At 36.3% G+C, this 12248-nt stretch overlaps 1 protein-coding gene across 3 annotated transcripts in view; it reads left to right on the top strand.

Annotated features, from left to right (window-relative positions):
- LOC110451282 overlaps positions 1 to 10843 on the top strand; it is a 27979-nt gene extending 17136 nt beyond the window's left edge. For 2 of the 3 annotated variants that reach the window (XM_021499205.1, XM_021499204.1), the window contains exons 3-7: positions 2880 to 2960; positions 5061 to 5183; positions 6390 to 6511; positions 6808 to 7382; positions 8576 to 10843. In XM_021499205.1, coding sequence (XP_021354880.1) covers positions 2880 to 2960; positions 5061 to 5183; positions 6390 to 6511; positions 6808 to 7382; positions 8576 to 8808 — 1134 coding nt within the window. In that variant the 3' untranslated portion in view covers positions 8809 to 10843. The remainder of the gene's footprint in view (positions 1 to 2879; positions 2961 to 5060; positions 5184 to 6389; positions 6512 to 6807; positions 7383 to 8575) is intronic. The other variant, XM_021499206.1, reaches the window with a different exon arrangement.
- Positions 10844 to 12248: the final 1405 nt, after the last annotated feature.

Raw genomic sequence — 12248 nt, 5'->3', positions numbered from 1 at the left:
CAAATGTATGTAAACTGTAAAACGAAAGTAGGTCTGCGCGATCGCAAACATTTAATGCTGATATTTCCGCATAAATGTCAGTTAGTACTTGATGTGATAGCAATGGATTAAACGAGTGTTACCTTGTGTTGAATTCTAGCACATCAGTGTCTCAATACATACGGTATTAATCTGTTAATGTTCGATAAACGTCTGTTAATTATTACTGTCCTGATTATGTTGTGAGCTATTTCCGGGTCACGTTCTCGTATCAAGTGCGCTTCCGGTTACGTCATAAAATGCAAAATCTTTTTGATATTATTAATAAAAGATAGTTTAAAGAATAAACTAGTTAATAAAACAAATATCAATACATTGTAAATATTATTTTCTTAAATGTTTGCGAAGCAGACGACGTTTGATCATAATCTGGAAACTAGAACATTTTTTCCAAAAAAATGTGTTTTAACATTTGAAAGAAAAAAAGATTGAAGGGGAAAAAATAAATTTGTTCTTTTATGAATTAATGAAAGTGATACAGGAAAGAAATATAGTAAATAACTGATAGTAAATTTATCAAAAATATCATCCTTAGAGAGTATTTCTGGGCACGATCGTTTAGAAGCTTTGCAATACTTTAAACTCTTTCAAACGCGCATCAGCTCGAGATTAGGTCCTGTTTACAAAATGGCGACTGGAAGTAGCAAGGCGGATTAAATTGGAATTTAAATTGCGTTTATTTCGGCAAGTAAGCATTGTTCACAAAGCCCATGTGGTCTGTTCATCTAATTTAGTCAAGATGTTCTCAGAACAGTCGTTGTTTAGTCGCTAGGGTCATTTACAAAATAATTAGGATTATTATATAAACTTATTGTAATTATTATTAGTCCTCTGCCGTATCGTTTCCGCACTTAATCTCAGAAACTACTTATGGGATCCTTGTCACACTTTGCATACATAGTCAGTACAATGTCTTGTTGTGCATCTAACTTTTTTTTCCGGGTCAATCATCCAAGATGGCCGCCACTGCCTCTGATTGGCCGAAATCATATCTATTAATAACATCTGTTCTCGGTGATGGAACTTAATGAAACTCGGTGAAAGCGCTCGTTTCCGACATTTTTTTTACCTTTGGATTCAAAATGGCGGCAAATGCAGGCTTCTGATTGGTCGAAATTTAAATATCGTCCAATTTTGATGACATTTGGTATGTAGGTGTAGTATGGCTCTACGAACACAACTGTGGTGTTAGTGTTGGCAAAACGGCTTTGTTATTAACATGGGAAGGAGGTGGGGTGAGGAGGGACTTCCGCTATTGCTCGCTTTTGCAATTCCTGTTTTATTAAGTCACCCCGAACGAAGTCGGGTGATTTATTGTTATTGTTACGTTTCTTACTTTTTCTTCTTGTTATTATCATTATTATTGTTATTATTCCGCTGTAAAAAGTTTCTCCGGCTTATATCAGGAACTACTAAAGGTAATCTTATCATGCTTTGCATACATAATCAGTACGATGTGTAGTTGTGCACATCCTTTTCTTCCCCAGGTCAACCATCCAAGATGGTCGCCGCTGCCTCTGATTGGCCGAAATCATATCCAGTAATAGCATTCGTTCTATTAGACGCAACATAATGAAATTTGTTGAAGGGATGATAACATAACACCGATCGTTTTCAACAAAAAAAATCACTTTGGATTCAAAATCGCGGCTAAATGCAGGCTTCTGATTGGTCGTAATAAAAATATCGTCCAATTTTGATGAAATTTGGTATGTAGGTAAAGTATGGCACTACGAACACAACTGCGGTGTTCTTTTTGTAAAAAACAAAATGGCTGTCATTTCCTGGTCTCTGATTGGTCCAATTTTCGATATTGTCAGATTTTCATGATATTTAATATATAGGTATATCATGGTACACCGGTCACTTTCGTAGCGTGTGTTTCATATTTCGACTTTATATCTGCCATTTCCTGGCCTCTCATTGGTCGAAATTTAAATATCATCCAATTGTGATGAAATTTGGTATGTAGATGTAGTATGGCACTTCGAACACAACTCCGTTGTCTGTGCTTTGAAAAAAAAAATAAAAAAAAATGGCTGTATAATTAACAGGGGGGAGAGGGGGCGGGTGACTTCTGCTATTTCTCGCAATTGCAATTCTAGTCATTATTCTTATTTCTTCACCTTTCTTCCGCCAGTGAGGTTTCCGCCATTTTCATTGTGTGTTCACGTATCAGAGGCAGTGTGCATACTTGATTTCTGAATCTTAAAACAAAATGGACGCAAAGGGGAGGCAACAAATAGTTCAAAATTTAAATATCGTCCGGTTTTCTTGAAAATTGGTGTTTATGTACCTTATTACAACACAAATACAACCATAACGTCCATTTCTGGTTTCAAATCATTTCGTAGTAAAGGGTTCGTTTTAGGGGACTTCTGTAATGGTCCCCATTACAATAAGTACGTGTTACATTTTATTTCCTACCGCCTCGTTTGGCAATATCTCGCTTCTTTAATGTTGAGCGTTCGCTAAGACGAGGGAGGCAATCGGTTCTATCGCAAGGCATGGACATACCAAAGTTCTTAAAAATGGCAGTTGTTATTCCCTGTTTAACATGAGGTAGCACTTTAAAGTCGGCAAGGAGAAAAGAACACCAACATACCCTGTATCCTGCATACACACACAAGCACGCATACACTTCACACATGGAGGTACGTCCTTAAATGACCTTAGCTGTTAATATGACATTAAACAATTTAATCCAAACCAAACCAATGACCCCTTATTTGACAATCTTATCGGAAGCATATAATTATGAAAGAAAAACATAAGTTAACGTTAAAGTAACCACTGATTCGACTAGATTAAGCAATTTTACCATGTATTCCTGTTTGCAGGTGATCCATTCCTGTTCTGATCACAGTGCTGCCCTGTACCATCAGTTTAACATCCGACTCCGGAACGTTTTTGACACACAGGTAACATACATGTTCTTATACGAATAAACACAATTACAATTTAACAAAATATCCCTACTTTTTTGTAAAGTGAAAATGAAGAAATAGTTATCATCGTAGATTATGAATATGTTTTCTGAACTAATATGTGTGTCGTTATTCCAACCAGCGCTTGATATTTTGGTAAATATAATAATGTAAGTTCAGAAAATGCCATATGATTTCACATCGTGTTTATTTGCTTTCAAAGTTATTTTGTTGTTTAGTGAATCAAATTCATATTCTTACATTTATGATTATATGAACCCTAGTTGGTTGTACAGTGAGGTAGCACTATTAAGTTGGCGTCAGTTCTGCGCTATAACAAAGGGGCAAACACGAGCATATCGCAGCCTCCCAAAACACACACGCATACACTTCACGCATGCATCTCGCACACAGGGGAGGCCGTCCTTAAATGACCATAGCTGTTGATAGGACATTAAACAATACTTAACCAAACCAAACATCTATGTTTCATGATAAAAGGTAGAATTATCTGGGGTGAGATAGTATAACTCTTGTTATAAAAGGTATAACGTATAAAAGGTGTTTTAGTCGCATCTAGTGGAACCCCAGTGGGGACTATTAATCTCGGTTTCAGTCCTAGATTTTGACATCTGTTGCCTTTCGCTGTTATGTGATTTCGTGTGTTTGCTTCTGTCGGAATATACCAGGCGCTTATTACAAGCTATTGGATAACTCCGATATCTATTTCCTTTTCAAACAGGAATAACATAAAACCTAAAGGCGTTCCAAATTTCACATGGGAATTGCATATAACCTAAAGTATAAATCAGGCACCTTTGAAGTTCACGAAGGGGTAAAATGTAATATTATAAATTGCTATTGATTTAGATATTTTATGTCTGACCAACGACTACCGTTAATATTTGCGTTTAGTGCGCACATTTTTTAAGAAAAAATGAAGTGTCAAGAAAGGGGTGTACACGATACTCAAGAACAATCCAAAACCAGTCCTTGGTCGCCACCATTTATTGTAAATGTTTCGAGGATTTTCGGAAATGTTTTGAAATATGCTCGCAGCAATAAACTGCTAGATTTCGTTTAATAAACCCTGCTTGCATTGCCAATTTGACAATTACGAAAAGTTGCAAGCTCAAGTCATATTATACGATAGAATCGAATAAATAAACTCGAGTAAACCTGGCCCAAATTTTCAGGACGTTTCGTTGTGAATTGATAAATACCACGTTTGGGGAAACATAACGAAGATTTGCATCGTATTTAGCACGCTGGGGTTAAAATGTGGTTCTAGGGTAAAATCTTGCTGAACTAATCAATTTTGACAGTAGAAATGTGTCAAATAGACATGGGTAAAGTTAGCAAGTTTGTGTACCGCTAAGAGTCAAGGTCGCGTGAGACTATCAACCGACAGATATTTACAAGGTGACAATCCTTGCGAATTGAACCGATAATGATAAAAGTTAGAGTTTAAAAAATAAATATTAACGGGCTCGAAACAGCCAAATACAGTCCGATATCGATGTCCGATTCAGTCGAAAACTACTCTGAAAAGTGAATTTTATAACAAAAAAAGTAAACGATTTATCCGTATATAAGATTGAATCCTTTTTGAAACTCGTTGTTGTAAAAACAACAACATTAAATCCCAACTACATGTTCTGCCCATGCCAGGTGACCGTGTCAGCGCGCAGATTTCCCCGTATTCGAGGTGTCGGTCAACGCTAAGGTTATATTTGGCACATGGTTCTTATTAATTCAATGCGTTGGCATGGCTACCTGAACAGCGTGTATGTATTTACACTTGGTCATTGTTTAGCATTTTGATTGACAGTTGGAATTATATCAGTCTTAGTTGGTCAATGATTTATCTGATAAAGATCATACAGAATGATGGGGTGACTTTCATGTCATTTTGACATATTTCTAGTTTTTCGTATTATTCGTACAGAATCGTGGTCATATGATGCAACACCCAATATTTGTTTGTCCATTTCATTTGAACGTCTTTAAATGAAAAAGTATATGCTAACTCATGCAAAATCTTATGTATACAGATGTGCGTGTGTTTTACTAAAATATACCTCTACACCACAGGTAGCAAACCTGGTGATACAGGAGAGCGAGGGAAGAGAACTTGCTTCTTTGCTGAACCTCGAGGAGATATGTAAGAAGTATTCGTCGGTTGCCAAAGTCGAAGATCAAAACGATGCAATAAAGGTAAGGAACCGAGAATGATGATGCTTGATCCACTAACAACTAGCTGTGTTGATGGATTAATTAAGTCCCCCAAACTAAGTGGGGGGACTTATTGTTTTTGCTCAGTTTTTCTTATTATTATTATTTATTCAACTCGAACGAAGTCGGGTGAATTGTTGTTATTGTTCCGTTTCTTACTTATTCTTATTATTCTAATTTTCTAAGCCTAAGCTGTTAATATGACGTTAAATAAAATTAAAACAAACCAAACAAATGACCCCTTAGTAGCAGATAGAAGAAATCTTCCGATTGTGCAGGGGTCCCTTCTCCGAACATGTAGAGGTTTTAACTTTTGTATTTCATGTAAAAAGTAAAGTGATATAATATATCACAGAATATTTGGAGACAATTAATTGGTTTTCTGTTGAGCATCATACATATTTCACGAGTTAAGTAGGATACCGATTTTTTTATCGAGTTCAGAGCAAAAGCGAAAATATTGGTTTATTCCACCATGAGAGAAATATGTAACGATTGAACGGCATTGTTTATTGTTCATACCGGCATCAACATTACTAAATTCTGTTGAATTGGTTTATATTCGTTATGCATTTTCTAGTTAATATCTACCTAAAAATAGATGTTCAATTATATTTTCGATATTTAAGTTTCTGTGTCGTCAGTGCAAACGAGATTCCTGAATCAGCCTAACGTCCCAAAATATTTTGCTTCCATCGATTGTATTATGTTATTTGGGCCTGGAAAAGCTTCAAAAAGACGCTGATTAACAATGCATTCATAACCCTATAAACATAACTTCTGATGATAACGTTTATAAAGGAACTTAAGGAAGAATGCTCATATTATTGTATTTATGTTAATAACATTTCAAAATAAAACAACAACAATGATACAGCGAAATATGACTGAATCATTAAAGTGCGGAATTCGGAATCGTATTCGTTGGCGCCATATTCTAATGAATCGGTGTCATTTGAGGACCGTTGCCTAAAGAGACATGGCATGAAACAGAAAATAAAATTTTAAAAAGTATGGAAAGTTTTAAACGAAAAAGATCTCTAGTGTTGTTAAGGGAGCAGCAGACCTGTTTTGTTTTTTCCCCTGTCCACTTCGTGAAAGACACGGAGTTAAACTCCCGAGTATGCAGGGGGCCAACTATAATCAAATGTTGTAAAATAAAGTGCATATTGTTTCTTGTTCGCAAAGGATTTGTGCCTAAGAGAGATTGGCGATTACTGGGCAAGACGTCCACTATTTGATGAAATGGTTGATTATGCGGCTGATGACGTCACAGCCATTGTACCAGAAGTGTACTACACAATGAAAAGGTAATTTGTACTTCGATCAAAAATACAAATTTTATAACATTATTTTAGAAAAAATACAAACATGCACTTTTATTGCATGTATTGAGGCACGTTCTTAGATAACTTTAGACACATTAAACCCTCAAAATTCAATAAGATAATGGCCAACTTAAACATTACCGTTACATAATTAATCGATACGATGAAACTCAATCAGTTCTAAGTGGATACAAGCAGTGATCACGTATATACTTTTTTGCGTACATTTCTGATGTAAATTTCCATTGTACCAAAAATAACTGTTCTCATTACTTCAGACACATAGAAGAGCGCGGTTTAGTAGATACATTCAACAAGCGCGTGGAAGAAGACATTCTTTTCCTTATCGATGAGACGATGAAAGTGCAGAGAAAGACAAGGGTTGACGAAAAAGTAGGTCGTATTGTGAACGCGATCGACTCAAAATATTCACCTGATTTCAAATTTAAAGACATAGAAGATGAAGATGTAAAAATGGCTATTCAGAGACTTCGCATGAACGATGTTGAAAAGTTCCCTCCCCTTGTAAAACGACTCAAAAAAGAGTCTATTGAACAAGATCTCGATAGCGTAGAGGAGAGCATGGCTTCCGAGAACGGTTTGTTTTATATAATGAACGGACAGTGCGACAGCTCTCTTAGGACCGCATACAACTGTAAGGACCCGGTTATTCGAGACAGAACGAAAGAGTTACAAGATCGTGTTGTCCAAATAACACTGGACCACATCGCTAAGAAATACAGCGTCACATCTCCAGCGACGCATCTGTCCCGGCATGAGAAAGATGTCATGTTTTGGCTTAGACCATCTCCGTCAGGAGAAGAGGACCCGCGCTTCAATAAGGTCGTGATATGTAAGTATAAATCAGCAGCCCTGTAACATTCCAATATAAAAAACGATACCTTAGCTGTACTATTCAAAACACGATTGTTGCAAACACTCCTTTTGAATAAATCCACAGCTTTCTCAATAATTTTAAGAATGTGTTCGTCTCACGCCTCCGATCACCTTAAATGACCTTAACTGTTAATGGTGATTTACTTCCGGGTTACAATATCATTGTTTTAGTTCCGTGGCAAACGTTTCCAGCACACATGTGGAACATTAACCTAAATATTTTGCACATTTCAAAAGTTAGGACCCAGAAATAAAGGCCTTAAGGCAAGGTTGGGGCTATACACAAGAGTCAATATTAATGATATTATGATTGTGCTAGTCTATTGATGCCTAGTAATGGTGTATTATGTTATGAGGTAGGCATCTCAACCAAAGATATGGCCCTAGAAGTAAGTCCCTAGGATTGGATTTGTTGTTTGTTTGGGAAAACTGGTAATTGTAGCAGCAAATCAATTTTGATCACTTCCATGTGAGGAGTGACACCATACCCCAGGGTTAATTATTTAATATGGCTGTGTTTATGTCTGTATGTTTATCAAACGTATACATGGTAACGGGGTGGGTATCTAAACCGCTGCAAAGTTATGGCAGAGTAGTAAAGTCCCTAGGAGTGGGACTAGACCCTAGGGTAAAAACTATCATGGTTTAATTCCTTTCTTGAGAAAAGCAATGGTATACATGGTTACTTGTTAAGGATCTCAACCTTTTAAAAGTTATGGCTCAGGGATGAAGTTACAAGGGGTGGGGCCAGACCCGTCGGTCAATTGTTACACCATGACTATATTGATATATTTATGCGTATCATATATATGTTCGGCTATGGTGTTGGGATGTTATGTCGCAGAAAACGAGAATACGCTTATCCTTCCGGAACACCTTGTCTAATTATTTATGTGCTTTATCAAGTGTCCCCGTATAACCTTTTCCTTGTTTCTAATTTACACTTATAGGCAATAATTCCATCAAATTTATGTCTGAACTACAGTTTTAAATACACTTTCATATTATCTTTATACTTACTTATGCAGTATGCACTGTATCGTACTTTTATTTATATCTGTTGTTTATGACCAATTTAAAAAAGTTGCCCTTTTCTGATCATGTTACCTAACCTAAACGTAACACGTTGTGTATTGCTGAATTTTACAGCTTTATATTGGAAGCAGATGGAGGCAGAACTTGACTCCACTATTCAAAAGTTTGAGCAGAAAACTTTCGAATTTGCCATGCGTGAGGGCTACTACAGGAGAATCAAGTTTTACATGAACAAGCGCACTCCAGTTCCGCGTTCAATCAAAACGAAAGCAATCAACTTAATCAGAAAGCTCGACCAGACGTTTGGAAGAGGTGTAGTTCCCGGAAGTGGTGATGATGGAAGTTAAAATCGAGGTACAAGTTCATTCTTAACAATGCTTGTGAAATCGGAACTTACGCATACATGTTCATTGTTCAGAAATATTAAGATGAGTCAGTGCCTTATTTACAACGGTAGTATTTCAGTTAGATCATTTAACATCGTTAATTTACAAAACTATATATAATCCACTATTTATACACCATAGCCCAGCTTTTCAAATTGGACATAATTTCAACATGCTTTCTGTTATGTTTTTCACTATGATATGTATCTAAATTGTAGCCAAAAATGATAATCTGTTTAATACTTGAGTAAAACGTAGTTTAGAAATTAGATATATATAAGACTAAGTACATTTCAATAGTAATTTGCCAAATATGAAAAGCAGCCATATCATTAAAAGAAATGGCTCAATAAGGGTTAAACGCATTCCCAGATAGAAAATATTGGCTAAACTAAAACCAAACATTACATAAATATTTGTTTGATTCGAACGTGTTGTTTGGTCAGGTACGTGCATGTATTTAATTCCATGAATGCACGTACCTGACCAATGTTGTTAGTCTACAAAATTACACTAGTTTATAAAGTGTACAGTATTATGAAATACCTTTACGGACAAGATGGCGGCATGTTTACTTTCGTTACGGCAAGTGGGTCAACTGCCAAACATAATAAATCGAATTCAGAAATTAAAATAATTAAATACAACTTACTAAGTACGTTGTGAGATGTCCATTCAGTCGAATGCCACTCAATTATCTCCGAAGAATAGATCGGTACAGCATTAAACATAGTCTTGATTTATCTTTTCCCAGATGTTCCCGATTTCAAGAAAAAGACTATCTCGGCTAGCGATCATCCTAACACGTTGTTCTAGCTTACTTTTTTCTAATACCCACATATTTTGGATTATATTATTATCTGGGCTGGCTAACTTGTTGTCGTTATTCCGTATCTTTGAATAAAATCCTTGGTAGCTCGTGCACGGTGGGCAGCGACAAGTCTGTCCAGATTGTCTTCAAAAATATCCGGGTGCCAACTCCGTGTTATTTTATGCATCTCCATTACATGACTTCGTAACATGGTTTGCATGGACGTGGCGCCAATGATTCAGGCCTCCAGCCTTCGCCCCTTTTCCGCAAAACATACGCACGGGAAAAGTGTACTACAATTATTTTATACTCATCCGAAAATATTACTTTTTCCAGAAATTATCTTTTGTCGGTCTTCTTTTTTCTCGGCACCATGACCAGGCCCGAAGAAGATTGTAACAGCTTTTAACCAATGTTGACGTTTGGTCCCGGACTGCCACTTTAAGTTGACCTTTGATCTCATTACTGTACTTAAGAAAACCTTCAGGGACTATAAAGTCGGCATCAGTTCCGCGCTATCACAAGGAGACAAACACGATTTTATGGCAGTCTCCTAAAACACGCACGCATACACTGCACGCATACACTGCACTCATGCATCTTTCACAATTGGGAGGCCGTCCTAAAAAGAACATATTTGTAGATAGGAGCTTAAATAATACTAAACCAAACCAAACCAGTCGCTTCAACTTTATGAAGTCCCGAGCTGTCACCGCTGACTTCCGACCACTTCGACGTGGAATGTTTTCTCAAGAACATCGCTGTTCAATTAGTGTTTCCAGACTCCCGATTGTTTATTCGGTATACCAAGTCATTCTGAAACATAACGTATAGTTTTTCCCGTATTTCCCAAGCTAGTTCTTTTACCTCAGAGCTCAACATGCTTCTATACCGACCCATTTTAGTTTAGTTGTTAAAATGTGTAAACAAAGCAGAAAACAACAAAATCACATGAGCAGCCAATAATAACGTCAAACACAGACGTCTTTATAAAGCACATTATTTATACGCAAACATTTGTTGCAACGTAAACAAGCCGCAATCTGGTCCGAATATTGCAAAATGTATAACGGCAATGTGTATCTGTGATTGTATCTACAAAAAGACTGTGATATAGTTAATACCAAATCAGATTGTGAATGTTAAGGTTTTTTTGTTATTAATAAATCATCGAATTTGGATTATTTGTTATCTACGTGTTCATTCTTCTAAGTACATAGCTGAAGATTATTCAACGTTACTATACCACATCATTTTTAATCTCCTGCACTCTCTTTCCTGTTCTCATATTTTTTGTGTTAGAATTATTTGTGACATAATATATAAGCATATATTAATGTGTTATGTAGTTTGGTAAGGACTATAATAAGTTGAAATAACTTGTGCCTAATCCATTTGTGATGATTCAAATATAAAACATGTTTCTTCTACATTTATCACCTATTTGAGCAATGTTTATAGACACCAGGATATATATAATACCGGAATGTGACAAATTAGTGCGGGGCTAGACAAACACCTTCCCTCAATCAAGGGACAAACTTTTTTGTAAAAACGAATATTAACGAGACGAATAACCTTTTCCGAGTGTTTTCATAATGTGTATATATGCATTAACAAGTATATAAAAAAGAAATGTTTGTGATTTTTTTTATTTCAATTCAATGTCTTTGGCCACTTTTTTCTAGATAATACATATATATGTATTCATGGATACTCTCTTTCACTGTCTTCATCCGTTTACACTTAGTAAGTCATATTGAGCGTTTGCCCCTGTGAGGAAGGCTTTGGGTTCTGCCCCCTGGCCGAGACATACCAGAGTTTGTAAAAATGGTAGTTTCTACCCTTGCTTAACGCTCAGCAATTTAGGTGTTGGACGACTGGTTCGCCCGTTGTCAGTATAATGTGACCGGTGGGGCGTCCTGCTGGGTGTATTCGGCAGTATGTTTCAGTGAGGTAGCACTATAAAGTCGCCATCAGTTCCGCACTATCACAAGGAGACAAACACAAACATATCACAGCCTCCCAAAATACACACACATACACTACACGCATGCATCTTGCACACAAGGGAGGCCGTCCTTCAATGACCTTAGCTGTTAATAGGACGTTAAACAAAATTAAACCAAACCAAACCAAAATGATCGAAAAAGTAATATTATACACCAGATTGAGAAATAACTCTAGTACCTTTAACAATCACTTATTTCATGCTAATTTAATAGATTTTTAGCACTGTCAATGTGGACATCCTATCGAAGATACATACAAATGTATGACTCCTTTTTTACTTGCAATAATTATGCAGATCAGAGAATTAAACTCTACCGCGAATAAATGATTTCATTCCACTTAACTTGCAGCTACTACTATACGGTATTAGTGAATTGTCATATCAAGAGAACACCCTAATAGCCAAACAGACGCAGCAATTTATTCTAGATACTAACAGATTTTGAGTATATTTTCTTGCACTTCTTCATCTTTACCAGCTAATCCTAATCTAGCTCTTTCTCTCTCTCTCTCTCGCTTAATATAAGTTGTAAAACTTAAGCCCAAATCCCATAGTATATATGTTACAATAAAATAT

This window comes from Mizuhopecten yessoensis, unplaced genomic scaffold (genome assembly GCF_002113885.1).
Source record: "Mizuhopecten yessoensis strain PY_sf001 unplaced genomic scaffold, ASM211388v2 scaffold5913, whole genome shotgun sequence".
Classification (NCBI taxonomy): Eukaryota; Metazoa; Mollusca; class Bivalvia; order Pectinida; family Pectinidae; genus Mizuhopecten; species Mizuhopecten yessoensis.
Note: the sequence above shows the minus strand (reverse complement) of the source record. Positions and strands in the feature narration are given on the sequence as shown.